The sequence below is a fragment of the Pelodiscus sinensis genome, chromosome 1 (assembly GCF_052426305.1).
Source record: "Pelodiscus sinensis isolate ZL-2025 chromosome 1, ASM5242630v1, whole genome shotgun sequence".
Classification (NCBI taxonomy): Eukaryota; Metazoa; Chordata; order Testudines; family Trionychidae; genus Pelodiscus; species Pelodiscus sinensis.
Window position 1 is genome coordinate 111,730,346 of NC_143052.1, and position 21,525 is coordinate 111,751,870.

Sequence of the window (21,525 nt, forward strand, 5' to 3'; positions counted from 1 at the left end):
CATTTTTCCTCGATAGTTTTTTACTCTATTTTTCCTCAGTGGGAGTTTTGCCTGAGTAAAGATTAAAAATAATTACAGTGAGAATGTCAGGATTTGACCCACAGAAATTAAAAAAGCAAATCAGGTCATCTCCTCCATGTATGTATTATTGATCCACTACATTCTCCAGTGCTTTGTTTAGTCCAATTTTAAGTGACCCAAGCAATAGTTCTTCTAGCACTTTCCTTGGGAGATGATCTCCCCCCAATACATCTCACAATGGAAAACTTTTTCTGAACAATCAGCCTAAATTTTCTTTTTCTGAGTTACGCCCTTTGGGCAACCCTCAACATTCCCTCTCCCTACTTGGTACCTCTGCCTTTCAAATACTTATAGAACATTACTGTATCTCCCCTTCCTTATGCCTTAGTCAAGTTCTACTTACCAGTCTCTTTAAACCTTTCCTCACATGTCCCTCCTGCTGGTTAATCATTTTTGTTGCTGTTGTCTGAATTCTTTCTAGTAAGTGGGTTTCTTTCTGGTATTTGCTCACCCAGAATTATACACAATAGCTCAGATTTTCCATTCCACCCAAACTCCGCTCAACATGGGAATGGGGGTGCAAAGATGGCCCTTCCCACTTGTAGGCCTTTTTATATTCTGGAGCTGGCCCTTGTGAAATATCCGAGCATTACATTACAGCTCATCCACAACAGACCCGTCCTTATCCCCTCACAGTCCCTCTGCCAAAGATGTCCATAGTCTAAGGATATTTCCTAGTAGGGAGGTGCTCTGCTTGTAGAGGACCTTATCACATTGCCAAATTGGCCTCAAATTTTCTTTCTCCAAACGTTGCTTTCAGGCACAGTGACAAACACCAGGCCTGGGGAATTGTCATCATTTGCACCTCTGTCAGAGGCTGGGAATGGGTGACAGAAGAGGGATTACTTGATGATTCCCTGTTCTGTTCTCTCCCTCTGGGGCATCTGGCATTGGCCACTATTGGAAGACAGGCTACTGGGCTAGATAGACCTTTGGTCTGACCCAGTATGGCTGTTCTTATGTTCTTATGCACCTGTTCTCACCATTAGAAAATGTTTTCTGTTCTGCTGACAGAGGGCTGGTGGCCTGTTTGGAAACCATGTCAGCTACTACCAAAGCGATGGCAGGAGCTCGTTCCCTCAGACATTCACCACCCAGCGCCCTTTGCACATCAATAAAGCTGGCAACAACCAGGGAGATACTGAGTCCCCATCACACGAGAAGCTAGTGGATTCCACCTTCACTCCAAGCAGCTACTCATCTTCAGGCTCCAACGCCAACATCAACAATGCCAACAATACTGCCTTGTCCCGCTTCCCCAACCCACCCAGCTACCCAAGTACTGTCAGCACAGTGGAGGGGCATGGCACACCCTTGTCACCAACCATACGAGTGCAGGAGGCCCCTTGGAAACTCACTTCCAAAAGGTAAGCTCCAAAGAAGCAATGGGCTAATGAAACCAACATATAGGTACAATTTTTAAAAATGATATTGCATAGTTGAAGTCATGCTGGGGCAAGATGCTGTTGCACGTGGGATTTGAGGTGAGCTCACAGGATTGTCTCTTGCTGCCTAGATCAGCAGTGCTACAGAGGCACCACACTCAGCCTCTGGAAAGAAGGACTGCTTAGCACTACCACTGATCCACATTCTCCATCTCCCAGGCTTTTTCAGAAAGCAGCATAGCTGGTATCTGCAGGGACTTGCATCCTAGGCTGTAGGGAAGTGTTTTATCTAATGTAAATTTAATAGAGAAGGAATGAGAGGAGTCCATTCATATTTGCGAACACTAGAGAAAAGACTCTATACCAATATTCCTCAATTAGCAAATGACAACTCCCAGGGAGCTGATAAAATGCATTCAGAAGGAATGTGAGGCATTAAAAATGTATTATAATCTAAAGCAAAGGAAATGTCACCCCCAATCTATCCACACAGCCTTTCCCTTCAAAGGCAGATATTCACTGGATAACCTGTCGAAACACACGTGAATGAATTCTGTCATAGGCTTATCGCTGTTATCATTCATGCATGTTTGATTTGGTTATAATAAATGTAAAGGGGAAGAGGGATCATGAATATTTCTGACTTCAAATAAACTGTTGTCAGCCTGAAAAGTAGGGATCTTAAAAAGCAGAGGGGGGTTGTAAATGTGTAACTGCTGAAATTTTCAGCGGTTACACATTTACACGGGGGGAGCTCCCCGGGAGCTGGTGCATGCGGGAAGCCAGCTTTTAAGCCAGCTCCCCATGTGTACCAGCTCCCGCAGAGCCGCCTACCCCCTTTGCTCCCTCCCATGCCGCCTCTGTATGAGAGGCAACAGCACGGGGGAGGCTGGTATATGTGGGGATCCAGCTTAAAAGCCAGCTTCCCCCTCACCACCACCCCTGCTGCTGCCTCTGATGCAAAGGCAACAGCACAGAGGAGGGGCCTTGCATGTAACCATGAAGGTTAATGGATAAGCCCAGGCTCATTGGTTAACCTTTTAAATGTGTACACTAGCACATCGCTACTGCAAAGGTTGAGAAACCCTTGTTCCAAAGAAGAAGAGAAGAGAATAGCAAGATGAGAATGTCAGAGGCGTGTGATTTTGCTTGAATAAAGAATTGAGTGGCTTTTCCATTTCCCAGCCTTTCTTTTAGAAGCTATAGGAATTTCACAGCTATTTGTTTCCATCCTCCTTCTCCTTACTTGTGTTTTTGTTACATTCCTGACATAGTCTTCTTTTTCCCCCTTGCTTCCTTGGTGCACTAGGACACATTACTATGAAACATTGGGACGGTAGGTGTTTCCTCTCATGCTGTAATGTTCTCCAGACTGAAGACTCAGTGTTGCTCCTGTTGAAGTTAATGTCCAAATTCCCCATTGTTGTTTCACTTAAGCCCTTCCTTTCAGTACCAGCAGGATTAAAAGAAGTAACAGGATAGCTTCAGAGTTATGAACACCTTGGGAATGGAGGCTGTTCATAACTCTGAAATGTTCATGTTCTGAACAAAACATTATGGTTTGCAGCTGGACTTAGACTTAATACAACTTTGAAACTTTATATGCAGAATAAAATGTTGCTTTTCCTTTATTTTTGTTAGTAGTAGTTTACATTTAACACAGTACTGTACTGAGTTTGCTGTGTGTTTTTCTGTTTCTGCCTAATTGCATACTTCTGCTCAGTTAGTAACTCTGGTGTTTAACAGTAATAATATTGTGGTATCTTCAGGAGACATTCCCCACCTGGATTCCCCTAACCATACTGCAGACAATTAAGTGAACTCCAGTAGCTGGATTACCAGGATGTGGAATTTTCACCATATGATCTCTGACCTGACCTCTGGTCATTGCAGAGTGAAGCCTCTTTTAGCCTGTTCTCACCAAAATAACGTAGGGTTTGGCTAGAGCTTTGCCTTGTGGGCTAATGAGGGAATGACGTTGTTATTCAGGACTTTTTCTTCGGCTGGTCAGCTATGATTGCCAGTCATCCACTGTCTGATCACTCACTGTTCCATGGATTTTCTTTTCAACTGACCCAAGGCACCATACATATACTCTTTTCCCTCCATTCCACCAACTGGGTGAACCAATCACCAAAGGACCATGTGTCTCCACTTCTCCTCCTATTCCCACATGGTGCTTCTCTGCCACGCTGCTCCCGGCTGACAGCACAGGTAACAGAGTGCAAATATCTGGACTTCAGAACTTTGAAGCTCCCCGTGGTGGCATTTCAGAGATCCAGGCTCTGTTCAGCTGCTTGCACTGTCAAACTGCAGCCTAATGCCAGGGAGGAGGAGGTACAGATGGAATTCACCCACCACGGAATATGAATAGCACTCATTGAATTCAAAGGCAGTTACTCATATTCTGTGATGGGACAATAAGGAGTAAGGATGGGAAAGGCCTGAGAGAGAGGAAGAGAGAAGATGAAAGAGAGCAGAGAGAGAGAAATGGCACGGTGAGTGCAACATGGCAGAAAGAGACCATAACCCTCACAGCTGAAAGAGGCAATATAAAGTCAAGGACACGTCCCTTTGAAATTCCTTACCAGCACTTTGTGACAGCCTTAAAAGAAAATCCACCCCACGCTTTATACGGATCCCGATGGGACAGCACTTTAGGAATGTAGTCAGTGCCCTGTGAATGCTCCTGCAGTAAAGGCATGATCAATTATATTCATAGCATGTGCATCACTGCTGATTCTTGATGCTTTGATTAAGGAGCTCCAGCTAAGTAAGGACAAAACAAAGGGTCAGTTGTATTTATGAGCTGTGCTTATGTCTTTCATCATTGTGATGGCTCAGCGCTGGGCTATAACAACAAACACAGACAGATGGAGCCCTGTCACTTTTGTCTCAATAGCATCTTTTCTTCACAATCTCCAAATTTTGACTTGCCTTTTTTGCTTGTTAGCGCCTCTTCCAGAGACAGCCAGCTGGCAATCGTTTGCCAAGAGGAAGTGTCCCAGGATGAACCTTACGATGAGAATTTGAATGAAGACATAGAGTACTGTAGCGAACCAAGCCTGATCTCTACTGAAATGTGAGCTTTGCAGTATTGAGGCCAAGCTGTCTGGGGTTTGCTGGTTTGGGGGCTGTGTGGTATTTTTCTTTAAAAGACCCTTCATGAGCTCAGCCTCGGGAATGGAACTGGGGGAAGACTAGGAAGAAGAAACAGGTTTGCAGATGGAACACTGCACCAATCTAGGTGTCAAATGATGAAATAAAGGTGCTTCAGCCCAGGCAAATAGTATTGGGATTGCAATTTTTTTCTGTGACTTTTGAAGTCCTTTTCCTCCCAGTGGTACCACTGACAGCTGGTACCACTGGCAGGTGGTATCTCCAGGCTGCTTCCCCATCCATTTTTAATGTCTAAAGTTCACAGATTTCATCACCAGAGTTTTCTCTGTCCCACAGTTTTGGATGCTGTCTCTGGAGCATTTCGATCTAGCAAACTAACAAGTTAGCTACATCCCTTCTTGGAGACTAGAATGTTATTCCACGTTCCCTTTTCCTCATCTCCTGCCAAATAGTGCTGCCATTCCCCAGTAGGAGGGATATCCCATCCAGCATGATTCTGTGCTCAAGTGATGGTTCTAAACAATCTGCTTTTCATTCCAGGCTCTCATACCAAGACGATGAAAACAGGCAACTGACTCCACCTGAAAACAACAAAGCGGAGAGCACCAGGGCATCTCCAAAGAAAGGGTTTCTTCGCTCCTCGTCCCTGGGTAATATTTCAGCAGGATGTACAAGCTGTGCTTTCTGATCCCTTGAGTGATTTCTTACACCTTGCAGTAAAATCCTGTAATGCATTCCCTCAGATTTTGATGTGCACTTTGTTTCCCAGGAAGAACATGACACAGAATGTAGAATAAGATCTTGGCAATGCACATGTCTTACCAGCAGGCATTTCCATTGCTTATGCATTGTTCACTCAGTGTATAAGTGTATAGTTCTCTGGCTGGCAAGCATCTGTGTGAATCAGTTAAGTCTGCATGTGAACTAGGGGAACTTATTAGAGCTCTGTAGGCCCAAAAGAACCTCTTCATAAAACCAGCTGATGGAGTATGTGGCAGTCTTTTCTTTAAGTATTGAACAGAGAGAAATAAAATGTTTTTCTTTCCTCTCTTGCAAAAGAAAAATGATGAATTTCAGTACAAGCATATATACCAAGAACCTGCAGACTAAAGTCAAATGTGGTCCTTTGACTCATGCAGTTTCAGAGAGGTACCAACCCCCTCCCATCAGTGAATTCTTATTTTCTTGTAACATGAGTAATTTCCACATCTAGCACCATTACTACTCTTTTTGCCACACCATTCAGAAATCTTGTTCTAGAATAACTAAGAGGATCAGCAATAGCAGTTTCTGGTAGCACTGTTGTTAAAAAAAATCCCTGTCCAGAATATGTGCAAGCTTTCAGCTATCTTGGAACATGGCTGTTGGTCAGACTTTATGGTGCTTGAAAATGTTTTTCAGATACAAGGTGCAAGGTATCAAGTGCATAAGGGCCTATAATGAGGACTTTTTCCTCTGTACCCGTAGAGATATTACATACTGATAGCATGCTCAGGTCAGAGTGTCTCTGTAGTGTGGCGTGAATGGTGATTTCAGTTGTGTGCCATTGACATTGCAGGTCGAAGAGCATCTTTTCATTTGGAGTGTCTGAAGAGACAGAAAAACCAAGACGTCGATGTCTCACAGAAGACAGTTCTGCCATTGCATCTGGTACACCATCAGGTAAGACTTAATTAATTAAGCTGAGGCCCACCAACCGAGCTGGCCATTTAACATCTGCACTGTTTCCAACGGCACCACTAGCAAATCTTCCTGAGATAATTTTTTGCCAATGTTATCAAAAGTTGGTTTTGTGCTCCTGTTAGCTTCTGGTTTCAGGGTCTTCATAACTCCCAGAACAAAGCTACTAGAACATGTTCTCCAACATTAGCAACATCAATCAATATATGACTTACATCGGGGCAGAGACTAGCTAACATCTCATGGTACAAAGAGCCAAATCCTACTTAACTTCATTGACTTTGATGAGACTATTAATGTGAGTAAATGGAGAGAACCCATCTCTACTTTAGAACCAAAATAATGTTACGCAAATCATTTTTGAAAAGTAAACTGATTATGTGTAACTAGTCAGTTTCTCTAAAGCCCCGGCAGAGACAAACAGCAACTTAGTGCTTAGTACATAGGTCAACAGTCCAATGCAAAAAGGCCTTGAAGAAGACTGTATTGTGAAAGAATGTCCTCCATTTCTTTGACTGACAGGAACTCATGGTGCTGCGATAGAAAAATCAATCCAGTAGTCAACCCTGTCCACATTCCCTCTAGTGTAATAGGTGTTCATGCTACAAGAAAGCTCCAATATCATAATACTAGCCAATTAGCCCGTCATAAGACGGGATTTTCAGGTCTCTCCTCCATGTCGGTCTTCTCTCCTGAGTCTCCGGTCTCTCGCTCCGTCTCTCTCTCTCTCTCTCTTCTCCTCCTACTGCCTCCCCCTCTCTCTCTCAGCTCTCCTCCGCCTTCTGCCTCTCTCTCCGTCTCTCTCTTTGTCTTCTCCCCCTCCTGCCTCTCACATTCTCTCTGCTCTCCTCTGTCTCCTCTGGGCGTGTATGTCACCACTCCATCCCCATTTGCCTCCCGCCGTGGCGCTTGGCTGACTTCTGTGCCGCTCAGCTAGGCTGCCGCGGGGGAGCAAGCTGGGCAAGTGGTCCTTTGGCCAGAAGTCAGCCAAGTGCCACAGCGGAAGGCAAAGGACATGACTCAGGCAACAGCGCCACCCAGAGGGAACAGCCAAGGAGACAACAGCGCTGCCCAGAGGGAACAGCCAGCATTTCAGTGTTACAGAGTCACAGACATTGGGCTACTATATATATGATGGTCTTCAGGGTTTGGTAAAATTGATTGTCGCTCCCTTTCAATGGGCGAAATTAAGATTTGCACTGTTCATCATAAACAATCTGTTAATTTCCCTTTAGATATTAAACACTATAGGGAGTCTTCTCATTGTGAATACTTGAGGAGTTATTCATATGAATGCTCACACATATTGATACCTGACGGATATACACATGTATCCTTCAAACAACACGGTCCGTACTGTACTGGTTGGAAATACAGCTTGCCGTCTATATCAGTGTATGGCCCGGATTATATTTCTACAACAGGCTGAAGAATCAGTTCAGTTGTGCTTCTAACCAATCTAGAGCCCATTCTGCAGCCTGTTCAATTTAATGGAACTGCTTATAAGAACAGAGACTGCCGGATCAAGCCTTTTGGGGGGAGATTTTCTATAGGCCCAAACAGCAGATAGGTGCCCATTCGAGACATAACAGGAGGTGGGCGATTAGCTGCCATTTGTGCCTTTAAAAATTCTTCCCTTTTATGAGAAATGTTTCAGTAACTGATCTAGGGCACTAATAAAGGACTCTTATCCCATTTCTTAGTCTGAAATCATCAGCATCACATATTTAGAAACCATTCCTGTTTATGTTAATATCAGTTGCCATTGATTTAAGTGGTAGGAGCACTGGAAACTTAATGAGGGAACTTTCTGCTTACAGGTAGTAAGAAAGCACACCTTTTTATTTTCTTTGGGCTGGCTTCGATTCTCTTTCTCACATTGAGTAGTACCTTACTCTCTGAGTTGTCCTATTGACTTATGAAATAAGTATCTTTCCAGGTGACAAAGTATCAGATTCTGGCTCTGTGGAAAGAGGGTTTTCTTTGAATCACTTATTTAGCTGAAAGGTACTACATGACTCATGAATTACGTATTTAATTCTTCTGAGGGACTGGTTGTCTCAGGGTAATAATAATAGGATATTGATCCTTTCACTAATAGATAACTACTAAAAGTTAGTACCAATGCCACGTCTACTCTAGCACTAGCCAGCAAAATGTTTGTTGCTTAGAGGTGTGAAAAAATAAACCTCACCAAGCAATGTAAGTTTTGTTGACATAATCACTCACATGCACAGTGCTATGCCCATGGGAGACACTTTCCTGCCAACTTAGCTACTGCTGCTCATTGAGCTGGTTTTATGATGTCAGCAGGCGCGCTCTCTCCCATCAGCATAATGTAGCTACCTGAGCAATCTCACAGCAGCACAGCGGTATCGGTGCAGCCATAAGCTTGCAAGTACAGACATGGCCTTAGTGTCATTGGAGACCAAAATTAAATGAGTTGATAGTCTCAGGCAATGTTCCCTCGAAGCTGGGTGCGTGGGCAACCACTCAGGAGAGATTCGAATGCCACCCAGTTGATTAGCATAGCACTCACAGCTGGCAGCAACCAGCAGCATGTGCTTCTGCTGGTCATGCACATCTGCACATGCCTTGATGCACGTAACAAATTTTATTATACACATGGAGAAACGGGAGGGATCCTGATCTCAGGCCAGTTTCTAGAGTGCATATCAGCAAAAAACAATGCCACAATTATCAGTACATGATGTGTTGGTGAGATCTAAAGAGGGGTTAAAGATTTAAAGGATGTGTAAAATGAACTACTCTGTCAGTCTCCTTAGGAAATGGTAGTCCCTCCAGTCCAAGAATCAAGCACTGTGACAGGGTTACATGGGGGAAGTGTGCACTGCTGCTCTCTATGCTGTGCCTGTTCCATGGATAGATGATGTCGGTCTCCAGAGCTCTCGACCTGGCACATTTCACCAGAACAAAATAAACCTTTTTAATGGACTCTTTATAATATTTACAGACTAGATCCATAGAAAACAGAACATTGTTCTATTGATCACAACTGTGTTTTATAGAGGCCAATCCACCTAGGTTCCCAATTAGCTTAAACTCATTCAAGCCATCCTTGTACTTATTCCCCACTGCCTGGTTATTTGAGTCGTGCTTTCCGGAGCTGGCTAGTAATACATTCTTCCTCTCTCTGTCTAAAGGCACTAGCAGTGGCAGGGCTGAGTCCCCTACTCCAGAGAAGCCATTCCCCAGCAACTTTCTCCCCCCGGTTGTGTGCCACCCCTCCTGCCGGACCCTGTAGCCAAGGCTGGCCGCAGAAAACCATCCCAACGTTACGGCTTGATGGAGTGGAGTCCAGTGAGAAACTCAACAGTAGCTTCCCATCAATACACTGCAGCTCCTGGTATTCTGACAGCACCAGCTGCAGCAGCCCACGGCGAGCCAGGCCGGTCTCCCTCACCGTCCCCACCCAGACTGGAGGGAGCAGCAGGCAGTTCCACGGCAGTGCTGGCAGCCTTGTCGAAGCGGTAAGTTGACAAAGTTACAGAGGGCCTGGGAATGACTGCAACAGCAACTAGAAATGAGTCATCGTTAGAGGTGCCGTAAGAGTATTATTGTTAGCAGTGCTGGGCTTTGGTAACCATCTCCAGTCAGCGCTTGGTGGTGTGAGTAGGTGGGGAGAGAGGTTTGGGAGGGAAAAAGGAGTGGCCAGTCAGGAGCTGGGATGGTGGCTGGGTGATGTGTCTGATGATGCTAATACTAATTTTTATCTGTGTGTTCTGTCTCTGGTTTTCCCCCTTGCTTTTGAAGGTCTTGATTTCAGAAGGACTGATGCAGTTTGCTCAAGATCCAAAGTTCATTGAAGTCACAACTCACGAGCTAGCAGATGCCTGTGACATGACAATAGAAGAGATGGAAAATGCAGCAGACAACATACTCAATGGTAACAGCAAGCAGAGCCCCAATGGCAACCTCTTGCCTTTTGTTAACTGCAGGGACCCAGGGCAGGACAGTGCAGGAGAGGAAGAGGAAGAGGTGCAGAGCCCGGATTGTAGAAAAAGTCAGGAAGAGCTCCAGGACAGCAGGATTTATGTCAGCAGCCTGTAGTTGCCAGGGCTGAAGTGATGCTGGTTTTTTATTTGTTTCAATGTTCCTAATGGGTTTGTTTCAGAAGTGCCTCACTGTTCTCGTGACCTGGAGTAACCGGAACAGCGTTCTTCATTCATTTCTGTTGGGACGAGTCGCAGAGTTGGGTGGTGTAAGAGAGCTTTTCAGGAGCGAATACAACCCCAGCATGTGTCCATGAAGGAAGAGTGAGGAGGGGAAAGAGGTGGAGGAGGAGAGCCAGCTTCTGCTTGTTCTTAGTCGCTGCACAAGGAACGATGGCTGCTTCCCGAATGCGAAGGAGAACCTCAGCTTCCTGTGGATGGCCCTAGCCAAAAGGACCCTGCATCAAACGGGTGTCTTTCAACTTTGCTTGTAAAAATCATTTTGCACATATTCTGTATGAGCCTCACTGTCTCCTTAAAGCCAAGGCCCTTTTGATTTGGAATAGAATGGTGGACTTCTTCTGCTGTGGATTCCAGGACCTTGTTGGGGAGGAGGAAGCAGAAGAAGCCTTAGGGTACCTGAGAGGCAGATGGCAACACTGCTTGAATGCAGAGATTTCTAGGCAGTGGTCTCTGCCAGCCAATCAGAGCTCAGGTAGCCATGTCTGCCAACCAATCAGAGCTCAGACAGCCAGCTGTGCCAACCAGTCAGAGCAGGTAGCAAGCTCTGTCGAGTAGAGCTGAGGCAACCTGCCCTTTTCTAAGTGAGGTGGTGATGGGCTTATGTAGATCTCTCCTTGTTTTTGCAGTTTGATATTTTCTTGAAAGCATGTTCTAATTTTTATTTTGGATATTTTTGTTTTGTTTTGAATGGAGAGGGGAGAAAGGAGTGTTTACAACGTTTTGTAATCACCTACCTTTTTTTGTTTTGTTCTGTTTTGTCTTCACCTGCAAATGTTAAATGGGTTTGGTTACATTGTATTATTTAAACTATTTTTTCTCCATTGGAATTTGATAGAAGATATAAGGCTAGAAAAGTTTTACTGACCATTATGTACACCAAGAATTTATAATTTAATTTGATAGTAATTGAAATCTCCTTTTTCGTTGTTGTTTTATAATTTAAAGATAGTCGGCAATGCACTTGATATAGTCTTGCACATTCGAGTGATTGATTTGGATTCTTTTTAGTGCTAAGTATTTCTGTGAGTGAGAGTGTGAGCGGCACTGAGTGTGTGTGTGTATGTGTGTATAAGTGCATACAGTTCTCCACTTCCTGGTTTTACCTGCAGGAGATCTGTATCTGGGGCCATTTGAATGCAAAAATAAACCACTGTCTCTGCTTTTGAAAGGGGAATCAGTAACTCTTTGCATTTTCTGTTCCACAAGATATGCAAAAACAATGCAATAATATTAATTTTAAAATACAATTGTGAGTTGTGTTGGCATTAAAACTGTATAGAAACAAAATTAAGGGGAAAAACAAACTAAAGTGAGAAGGAGTTACGCTTCGATATATTCCGTGTGATGTTTTATTGCATTGATAATGTTTCTGTTGAAGAAACCGTAATACTTGAATTCAGGTCAGTTTCAGTATTTTTCAAATATTTTTTTAAAATGAATTGCAATTGTGCCAAGCGAATATAATGAATTGAATTAAGTTTGTTTTAAAAAATCACTTCTTGTATATTTTGCTGCATGTAAAGTAAATCATTTCGTATTTGGAGTGTGCCAAGCTTTACCTTTGAACTTTAAGTGCTTTTCTACGTGTGGTTGGGGAAATGGGTACTAAATATTTTTTTTCATTTTTTAATTTGTACAATGAACAAAGTGTACCTAGTGTAAGTAACTATTTTGCAATCCACTGACAGATTGAACGTTACTGATTTTGCATATCTTGTGTTCACTTTCCTTTTTCCTCACTCCCTTAAACATGCATAATTAATTTCTGAGTAGAGTATCTTGCTTCCTGAGACCAGGACATTTTATCCAGTCTTCATCCTGTTCCCTTTGCTCAGATTCTCTCAATATTGCTCCTCATTAGAGTGGCAGAATCTGTATGACAAGATGATCTGGTAAGATTTCTAGGAACTAAGCTGGCACCAGCAACTCTGAGGAGATGGGATTGTATTATGTAATTTCATATTTCTTCCACTGAATCTCTAACTCTTGGTTATCAGTAATAGAGTTTCCTTGGGGCACATGACAAGCAAATGTGAGAGGCAGAGTCATTAGCTAGGGAAAATAATCTAGCTCTGGAATAATGATATTCCTGGGTGAGGTGAAAAACTTCTGAATTCTTACTCAACAGAATTGCTCTGGTACTGCTCTTAGCTAGAGAAACTGAGGTTTTGTGACATATTTTGCACTCCAATGTGTAATCGCATAATTCTCCCCGTACCTGAGTTTATAAACTCAGATTCTGGGCCTCAGCGATACTGCTTTAAATCCAGCATAACTCCATTGAAGCCAATGGCCCTATGACTCCTGCCCATCTCAACCTGTTATTGAATCTAAACTTCTTCTTATCCCTCCTGTTGTCTCTTACTATTGACAAACATAATGGATTTTCCTTGGAAATGGATCTTCATTTGAAACTGCATCATGTGGAAACTTAGCTGTCTTGGTCTAAAACTCCCGCTAGTTTTGCTCCATTTTCCAGATGGATCCTGGAGTTACAGATCAGTCAGTACTGAATAAAGAAGAATGATCTGACTCCAAAAAATCAGAACCAAACGTCCATCCATAATTTAAGCTTATTCTGAGATGTGAAAATGTTAAATTTATTAAGTGTATTGTTTATATTTTTCATGCACATCTATGCTTTCCTGGTTTTGAACGGGGCCTAAAGAAGAACTAAAGGGATATTTTTGATGGTATTGTATTGTCAGTGGTATTATAGAGTGGCTAGCAGCACTTCAAGATGTCCTGGGTATTTTACAAGGAAAAGCCTCTTCTTAAGAGAGTTCAACCAAAGGAGCTTGCATCAGGTTAGGTACACATGGTGGTAGTGAGTGGTCAAAGTCTTGAAATCCTTACTCAAGGCTGATGTAGGCAAAATTAGGCATAGGCATCAATCAAGCCAGTGCTGAGACAAAATCTCAGGTAATTTTGCCCATGACTTGCATATGGGTTCCGAGTTCGACTTCTGGATACTTACCTAATCCAAATCAAACTTCCGCACGTTTTGAAGGTTCTCCAGTTTTAGTGCTCTGGTGCATAGGGCCAGTGCTATTGAAAATAAAGTAGCCCTAGGCCTAATCATCTATTTCTGAGAGGGATTCGGGTGGTAGAGTCTCCCTAATGCGCTGTCTTGTACTGAATAGTTTATTTGACCCACATTTAGTGGGAATTGTTGGTGCTCATCACCTCTGAAAAATCAAGCTAGTGAATTTGTCTGTCTTGAAGTCAGCTGGAGCTCAAGATGCTCATTTGCTCTTAAGATTTGGTCTCAGGCTCGAGGAAGAAGCTTACATCATCTACATCCTTCTCTGAACACTGCCTGTTCCCTCAGTGATCAGACCTTGCAGAGGGCTGGAAAACCCCCATCTCTCTACTGCACAGTCCCCTACATCCCACGGATTTAAATCCATATGCAAAGAGGACAATGCAGATGAAGATGATATTGATAATTGAGGAGTGGTACTAAAACCAGAACTTGCTGATGCCAGCTGTAATAAATTTCATCCTCTGTGGAAGGTGGCATTTCATGTAGATACTTACTGACACACAGATTGTAATAGGTCTGAGCAAAGAGCTACTGCCTCCTTCAAGCGGGGCAGGGTCTGGGCCATGGTGGGGAGAAGAGGGCAGGTTTGGTTCCCTGGAGAATCCTTCCTTTCCCTGTGTATTGGAGCTAGCGTCAGGTACAATCAATGTGCTGTGGGTGGAAACACTGAAAAAATTAATGATTGAGGAGTTTGGGGAAAATAGTCTTGGTATCTTTACCGATTGAGGAGTGAGGTTGATTTGCAGCTTGCTAACAGTGCGCTGCAGACTAAAGACATTTCTTACAAAACAACAAACCTGCTCTCTCATCACCCTGGTCTTTATTCTAGGCCGTACCAAGCAGGTCACACTGGATGCATTTCTTTTTTCTTCTTTATTCTGTGTGGCTGCCATGATGGAAAAAGTGGGACTAATGATCCAGAGCTGGAGTTTCCTTATCCAACAGACCTTTTCTGCATCATCTGCCTCTTCAGCTGGACATATGAATGATGATGATGGTGGTGATATAGATGCTGCTGCTACCTTGAGAGGTTTAACCTGTTTCATTCCCCTTCCTGACCGCTCCGTAGTCTGGAAAGACAGCTGAAGGAGCGCCATGTACAGAATCACCTCTATTTCTGCTTTATTTTCTGACTCAAAACCCTGCCCCCCTCGATGACTACGATGACAACAACAACAACAAAAAGGGCAAATGCATTTTTTTACATTTCTTGATAATTTTCAAAGCAATGTATCATTGCTTTCTTTAGACTGACGCCAATATAACAGTTGTATGGGTCTCAGCCAGGCTCCTGTGTCTTTTCTGACTGCTAGTTTCAGACGGCTGTGTGAAATGTATGCATGTTTGCACACAGACACAATCCCACAAGGTGACAGACTCATAAGCCAGTCAGGTCGCTAACATGTTTTTTACATGCAGTTGGAGGCCTCTTGCTTCTTATATAAAGATGTAAAAATTAATCAGTGAACTAGAGGATATTCTTTAATGAAGCAGCCACATTTGGATAGAACTGTGTAATATATACCCACAATACAGCCTTGACCATCCAAGTGTTGTATTGGACACTGAGTAAGAAGTTTGGAAATCAAGGGATTTTAAAGTAATTAACATCTACCAGGGAACTTGAATCTACTTCAGATAGTTGTGAGTTTTGATAGGTTCAGATATTTGAGATTGTAGTGCATAAAAGGAAAACCATAATTCCAGTGAAATGATTTAAAACACCTCTCTCTAACCCCACTGTAAATCGAGTATAATTCATTTGAAGCTAATGAGGTTATACTGATATAACACAGAAGTCGGGATCAGGCCCAGAAATTTTTTTTCTTCGTTTATTTTCATCCCTGAAGGAGTCCATATATATAAATGTTGCATTTACAAGAGCTGTCTGGGTTTTTCATTTTTATTCTAAAATCTGATTCTAGTTGGCTTGGTAAAATAGATTAATTCCCACTTTAATTAATAAGCCAAGGAATCAAAACAGTTCTTCCCAAGAGGGTCCCTCTGCTGCTGCTTTGTTTCTGACGATCTTACAGTAAGAGCCGTATAACCTCCCTGCTACACAGGGTCTGATGTGGGTGAGGTAAGAATGGCTGCACAGCAGTGAGATGCACATTACAGAACTAAAAACAGACTGGTCTCTAACTTAAGACAAAGAGGGCTTGTGGTATCACACTGGGATGAATGTATCTCCTGATATTAAATTCAGTGTCCAGTTCAAATCCCCTGTTCTTTCCACCTTGGGGAAATTTTGCTCAAGATGAGGATAAAGAGCAGACCCTCTTTAGAAGTAAATAGTCCTGTCTAAAGGGCTACCCCGAAAGTGCCTCTTCGGTAAGCAAACTGCTGTAGGCATATATCTACTTCAGCATTACGAATGACTTAACAGGAGGCAAAAATAAATATCCCACAATCCTTCCACATTGTGCTTGCTTCTTTATTCCATCTCACTCAGATAACTTGCTTCCATTTACCCTGAGGGCCATCATATTCAGCCACTGCTTTCACTTAGCCCAGGAGCAGACTGGCTGGGTCATAGGCCAAATGCTATGCTACAAGCACAGACCAAGGCAGACATGCCTCTTTCCTAGAACAGATTCTCACCCAGTCTTCAAACAGCCTCCTTCCTATGCAGTAATCTGCTCAACTTCTCCTAGTTAGTACAGAGCCCACCTGCCACTAGTCTTCTCACCTATATGATAAATGTCCTGAATTGTTGTCCAGCCAGGCAAAATGTAACCTGTTTCCCAGAGAGACTCCTGGGTCAGTTTGCTCTTGGTTAGTATCCAATCTTCCTTAAAACCTCTCAATTCCATGACACCTCGTGGAAGTGCCAGATGCAGGGTGTACAGCTATGACCATTTGAATGGGGAAAGATAAAGTGAGATTTTGAATATCGCATTGCAACATGCTGAATCACCCAAGAGAAATACTTTTAAAACTGCCTTAACAAATGAATTCAAAATGAGGGAGACTCCCTCCAAATGAGTGAGACAAGAAAACAACAAGGGAAAAGCTATCTGGGGGGTGAAATCTGGCAGGAATCCAGCTCAGTTCAAGAGATGAAAACATAGTTTGGGGCCTGATCCTGTAGTACATACTCAAGATAAAGCCCCTTTGACTTCAGTGATTAAAGACTGCAAGATCAGGACTTTACAAGGCAGAGGTGGGTATGTCCTTGCCTGTATCTGATTAATTTGGGGACTGATCCTGCAAGGTGCTAAGCACACGTATTTCCCATTGGCTTCCGAGGAAGATTTGGTTGCTTAGCATCTCTCAGGCTCAGCACTTGAGCATCATTTCGTGCTTGGGCCACATCAGTTATAAATGTTGATAAATGTAAGTGTTTTGCCTTCCATTTTAATTACCCAATGCTGTGAAATGAACGTTCTAGGTACACGCCACCCCAGATGTAAGCCTCCTCTCCACACACCTCTCCACCACCAGTGTCCATACCATCTTCACTGAAGCCCTTCCCAGTACTAGCTCTTTACCATATCCCACAATTTTATACCCAGGTTTCATGAAACCACAGAAATGCTTTTGTAAATAATGCTGTACAGTTTGTAACCATAAGTGTACGCCTGTCATCGGTGCCAGAGTCCGGCTTGCCCTCTCGCACGTTTTAAAACTCAACGACAAAAAGTTAGAGCGAATGGCCCACAAGTGAGCGATAGGGTCATCTCTGTGTGGGACAAATGTATATTCCTGTAAGATTGCATTTTTATCTAAGGAATGATGTTATTTTAAAAATTGCTAATAAATTTCTAAACAATGTCTAGATTGGTTTAGTATCTGTAAATTTTATCATAGTTTCTTTTACACACCCATCCCCTTCTCTCAACAGTGTCTAAAAACAAGCCAAGTGCTTGCAAGCCCTTATTCACTTGAATAGTCACATTGAGGTTAATGGGATTACTTGTGTGATTTAAGGGTTTGCAAAATTGGCTCCTTGGTAGTGACAGAATAGCCTGATAAATATCACCCTAGAAAAATCCATTCTATTTTACTGTGGAATGTCTCTAATTACATTGTAGTTACTCTATAAAGTCTGGTTTTAAAGTGTAGCCAATGTAGTTAACCTTCTGGCTACAGGATTTTGTGTTACATATATATCAAAATGTATGGTTTCATCATAATTACAATGAAAAGAATACCTGGAGCATAAAACAAACAGTGTTAATAAGTAATTCAGTCACCTATTTAGCTTACTGATTATATGAATTTGTGGCATAACTATCCTGCAATTTTTTTTTATAATTCCAGTGGAACAGCATTGTAATTACAATCACTGTATTATAAACCATAGGTAATTACAGCCACTGTATTGCAAAGTGATTCAGAACATTCTTCTCCAAAAATAATCTGTGATTCTGCTTGAACTGTTTATAAATAGCCTCTGATTGTGGTAACCAAAGGCTGCAAATGGGGGGAGGGGTCTTCAGTATAACCACTGGCCTTGTATTGCAGCATGAGAATGAGGAAGAGGAACAGAGAGTCCAAACTCACCCCTAGCATAGCTGATCTAATGTCACTGAAATCAATCAAGTGGTATTTACTTATCCAAGGACTAATTTTGGCTTTGTGTTAGAAACTTGCCCCACAAAACCATGATAAACTGGCTTGGTTGCAAATTCCATAACAACTCCAACATTCAGCTACAATTTGTTGAAAAGTTCATTTATCTGGGACCCATGTCAAGATCAGGTGAGCCAGGTTATGGTTCATCACTGAAACCATGTGATGTGTATGGTTTCCATGTAAAACCATATGAAACTCCAAGGTTTAGAATGGTTTCGGAGAAGTTAGTTTGTTTCAGCAAAAACAGCAAGGAGTCTGGTGGCACTTTAAAGACTAACAAATTTATTAGGATATTAGTGCATAAGCTTTTGTGAGCTACAACTTACTTCCTCAGATGGGAGGGAGGAAAGTTTGAATTTAATGCTGAGGACATGTTCAGACCTGTAACTCAAAGCAAAACCTGTGGGAGTGGGAGAAACTCCATGTACATCAGCTAAAAGGTTAGCACATGCACTTGTGAACTAAAAGCACTGAAAGTTACTCCCTTCCATAGGGTACATCTACACTTAAACACTATTTTGGGGTACCCCGAAATAGCTATCCCGTGTCTTCACAGCAAGCCCATTATTTTGGGCTCCCTATTCTGGTGCCCAAGGAGTAAGGGACGTTTCAGAACAGCACTTTATTTCAAAATTTTGTGCTGTGTAGACAGCACCAAATGATGAAATAAGCTATTTCAAAATATCATTGAAATAAGATACGCAATGTGAGCTATGCAAATTGTGTATTTTATTTTGAGTTACAGTGCTGTGTAGATGCACCCATAGGGAGTATCCTACTATGTGCTTTCATAATACCTTCCACTTGGGGACCTCAAACCACTTTAATATTTATGAATTAAAATTCATGCTGCCTCAAAGAGATTGTTATATCCTCATTTTACTGATGGGAAAATAGTCCCAGAGAAGTTGTGACTTCCCTTAGGATACACGTGAAGTCAGTGACAAACTCAAGAACAGAAGCCAGCTCTATGACTTTTCAGCCCCACAGTTTAGTCACATGACAATCCTCCTTCAAGCAATAATATGTATATAATACAAAACTAATTCAAAGTTTACAGCAAAAGTTGAGGTATAAAGTGAAAACGAGAGTCCACCTCTGGCTAGCCTCTGTCACAGGATGGCCAGTTTGAAATCTGCATGAAGTTGTATACTAATATATCTTTCCCCTAGGCACTCCAGCCTTTGATAGCTTGGCAGTACTCTGGCTTGCTCCTTCTACCAATGGGCATTTTATGGTCAGAGTTAGCAGGAAACAACAAAGCCAACAGCTCTGAGAGTGATTACTATCTGAGGACTGTCGGTCTCCATGAATTGTGCTCTCAGCAAAGTTGCATTCCCAGCATAACCACAAATTCGCACTAATTGGCACTTTTATTTGCAATCGCCACAGAAAGGCTGAGGGCTAAATGAACAGAGATTAATCTGTTCTTTCAGCCCTCAAGTGGGTCTTCCATTTGAGAGGTAATGCGCATGGGTACAGTATGAGAAAGTTTGCAGTGATGCTAGAGAACTTCAGACTCCAGCACTGTCAGGACAGCATTTAGCATGAGCAATAAATTCATTTTAATAAACTGAATAAAACAAATGTTTCGTTTTGACTATATGTGGGCAATACAGACCAAACAATAGTTAGCTGGTGAGAATTTCAGCTTGTGTATATTTTTCTTGGGTAGGTTGAAGATATAAAAGGCTTTATTTACCACTTCCTTGCACTTTCTGTTGTCACTTGTACCTAAACAAAGTTTAACATGCTATGCAATCCGAATGGTTGCATCTTACACCCACCTTGCACAAGAATAATTAACTACACAGGATGCATGGCAGTGAAGAATCAGGCCCTAAATTAATCTCTGGATTGAGTTTGCTGGTATGTAGTTCGGATCTGGGGTATTCATTTGTTTCATAATATAGAAGGGTAATTTGGAGAATTTGGCTCTGATACCAGGTTTGGATTTTGGCCATCCCCATAATTCAGCAGTGTTAGATCTAGCATTTTGGTTCAGGGATATTTTTATGTTTACTATGACAGCAATGGTTACCTCTCATTAGCCAAGTTTTCTTTCCCCACATCAATACACCATGAATACACAAAGGACATTGCTATATGTTTATCTTGTGTTTTTCTCTTTGCAACTGAATATAAACACACTAACTACCTTTGGAATCTTACAGGATTCAGTGTCAGGGCCTCCAGAATATTCCTCTTCCCCAGAGATTTACAATGAACTGTTTGAAAAGGATGACCAATTCATCAGCTCATTGTTTACCTGTTAGATGTGTGGAGAGTGAATACTCAGTAGGCTCAGCCAGCAGGCAACTTTTACTGGAGTCTACATTGCTACTGAAATACAAGGTAATTTTCAAAACATGGTCACTCCACCACTTCCTTATGCAAACATGGGTTGGAGCGAGGGGCAAGAAGAATGCCTATTCCAGGACCAGAAAGAAGGGAGGGGACTGTCTCAGTGGATGGAGTGACAACATGTTTAAAAATAACATATTCCCAGAAACAAATTATATGTCTGGAAAAAATTTCAGAACAGATTTGTACTCTGGGACACCCCTCAAGCCAGATTTGAGCTGCTCCTGTGTGAGCGCATAGCATAGGATCTCCCCTTCCCTCATCTCCCCAGGACAGCAATACTCTTGAGATGGGTGACCCCAGAGCACATGGCGTGTGAGAGAATGTCTAGATGTGGTGTGGCAGAAGCCTTGTCTACCTCCATGACAGTACAAAGCCCATGTTGGATGACCACATGGTGTACCTTTCAAACACAAAGGCATCGCCTCCCACCCACCTCAGCTCCAGTGGCTTTCTATGGCAGTAGCAGCACAGTGCCCCTGTCTCAGCTCTGCATTCTCCACCTCCCAGCTACCTGGAAGACACGCACCAACAGACAGTCACGCAAGAGCACTGCACCACCCTCCAGACAAATACCAGTATGGCAGACGGGCACAGCAGGTACAGAATAAGGATGTTAAAGATTAGTCGACTATTGATAAGCAAATGCTTATCGGATAGTCAGTCATCTAGTCAATCCTCCCCCCTCTCCCCGCCCCGCTGCCTCTATCAGATAGAGGCAGCAAAGGGGGAGAAGGAGGTACTTCACAGGGCAGTGCTTCACAGCTGATTCCCAGCTCTGTGGGAGTCCCCCGCTGACCACGATCTCTGCGTGGCATTTCAAATCGGCTGTGCAACATGGAGCCAAGGGTCAGCAGGGGACTCTGAGTCCCGCACTGACTCCGGGTTCCATGAGTGCACTTCCACTTTGAAATGCACAAGAGCTCCCACTGGGGACTCTTGTACATTTTAAAGCTGGTACCTGCATGCAGCCCGGAGTCAGCAGGACTACCCGCTGGCCCCAGGCTGCACATGGTGTTCCATATTCCTCCTTTGAAATGTACAAGAGCTGGGCTCTTGTATATTTCAAAGG

The 21,525-nt window shown here is 42.9% G+C and overlaps 1 protein-coding gene across 11 annotated transcripts in view; it reads left to right on the forward strand.

Moving 5' to 3' along the window:
• CACNA1C (calcium voltage-gated channel subunit alpha1 C) overlaps positions 1–17,291 on the forward strand; it is a 630,647-nt gene extending 613,356 nt beyond the window's left edge. For 9 of the 11 annotated variants that reach the window (XM_089769299.1, XM_075896596.2, XM_075941274.2 and 6 more), the window contains 6 exons: positions 1,096–1,448; positions 4,420–4,548; positions 5,127–5,236; positions 6,145–6,248; positions 9,431–9,757; positions 10,041–17,291. In XM_089769299.1, coding sequence (XP_089625425.1) covers positions 1,096–1,448; positions 4,420–4,548; positions 5,127–5,236; positions 6,145–6,248; positions 9,431–9,757; positions 10,041–10,337 — 1,320 coding nt within the window. In that variant the 3' untranslated portion in view covers positions 10,338–17,291. The remainder of the gene's footprint in view (positions 1–1,095; positions 1,449–4,419; positions 4,549–5,126; positions 5,237–6,144; positions 6,249–9,430; positions 9,758–10,040) is intronic. The other 2 variants (XM_075896633.2, XM_075896623.2) reach the window with 2 other exon arrangements.
• The last annotated feature ends 4,234 nt before the right edge of the window (positions 17,292–21,525 follow it).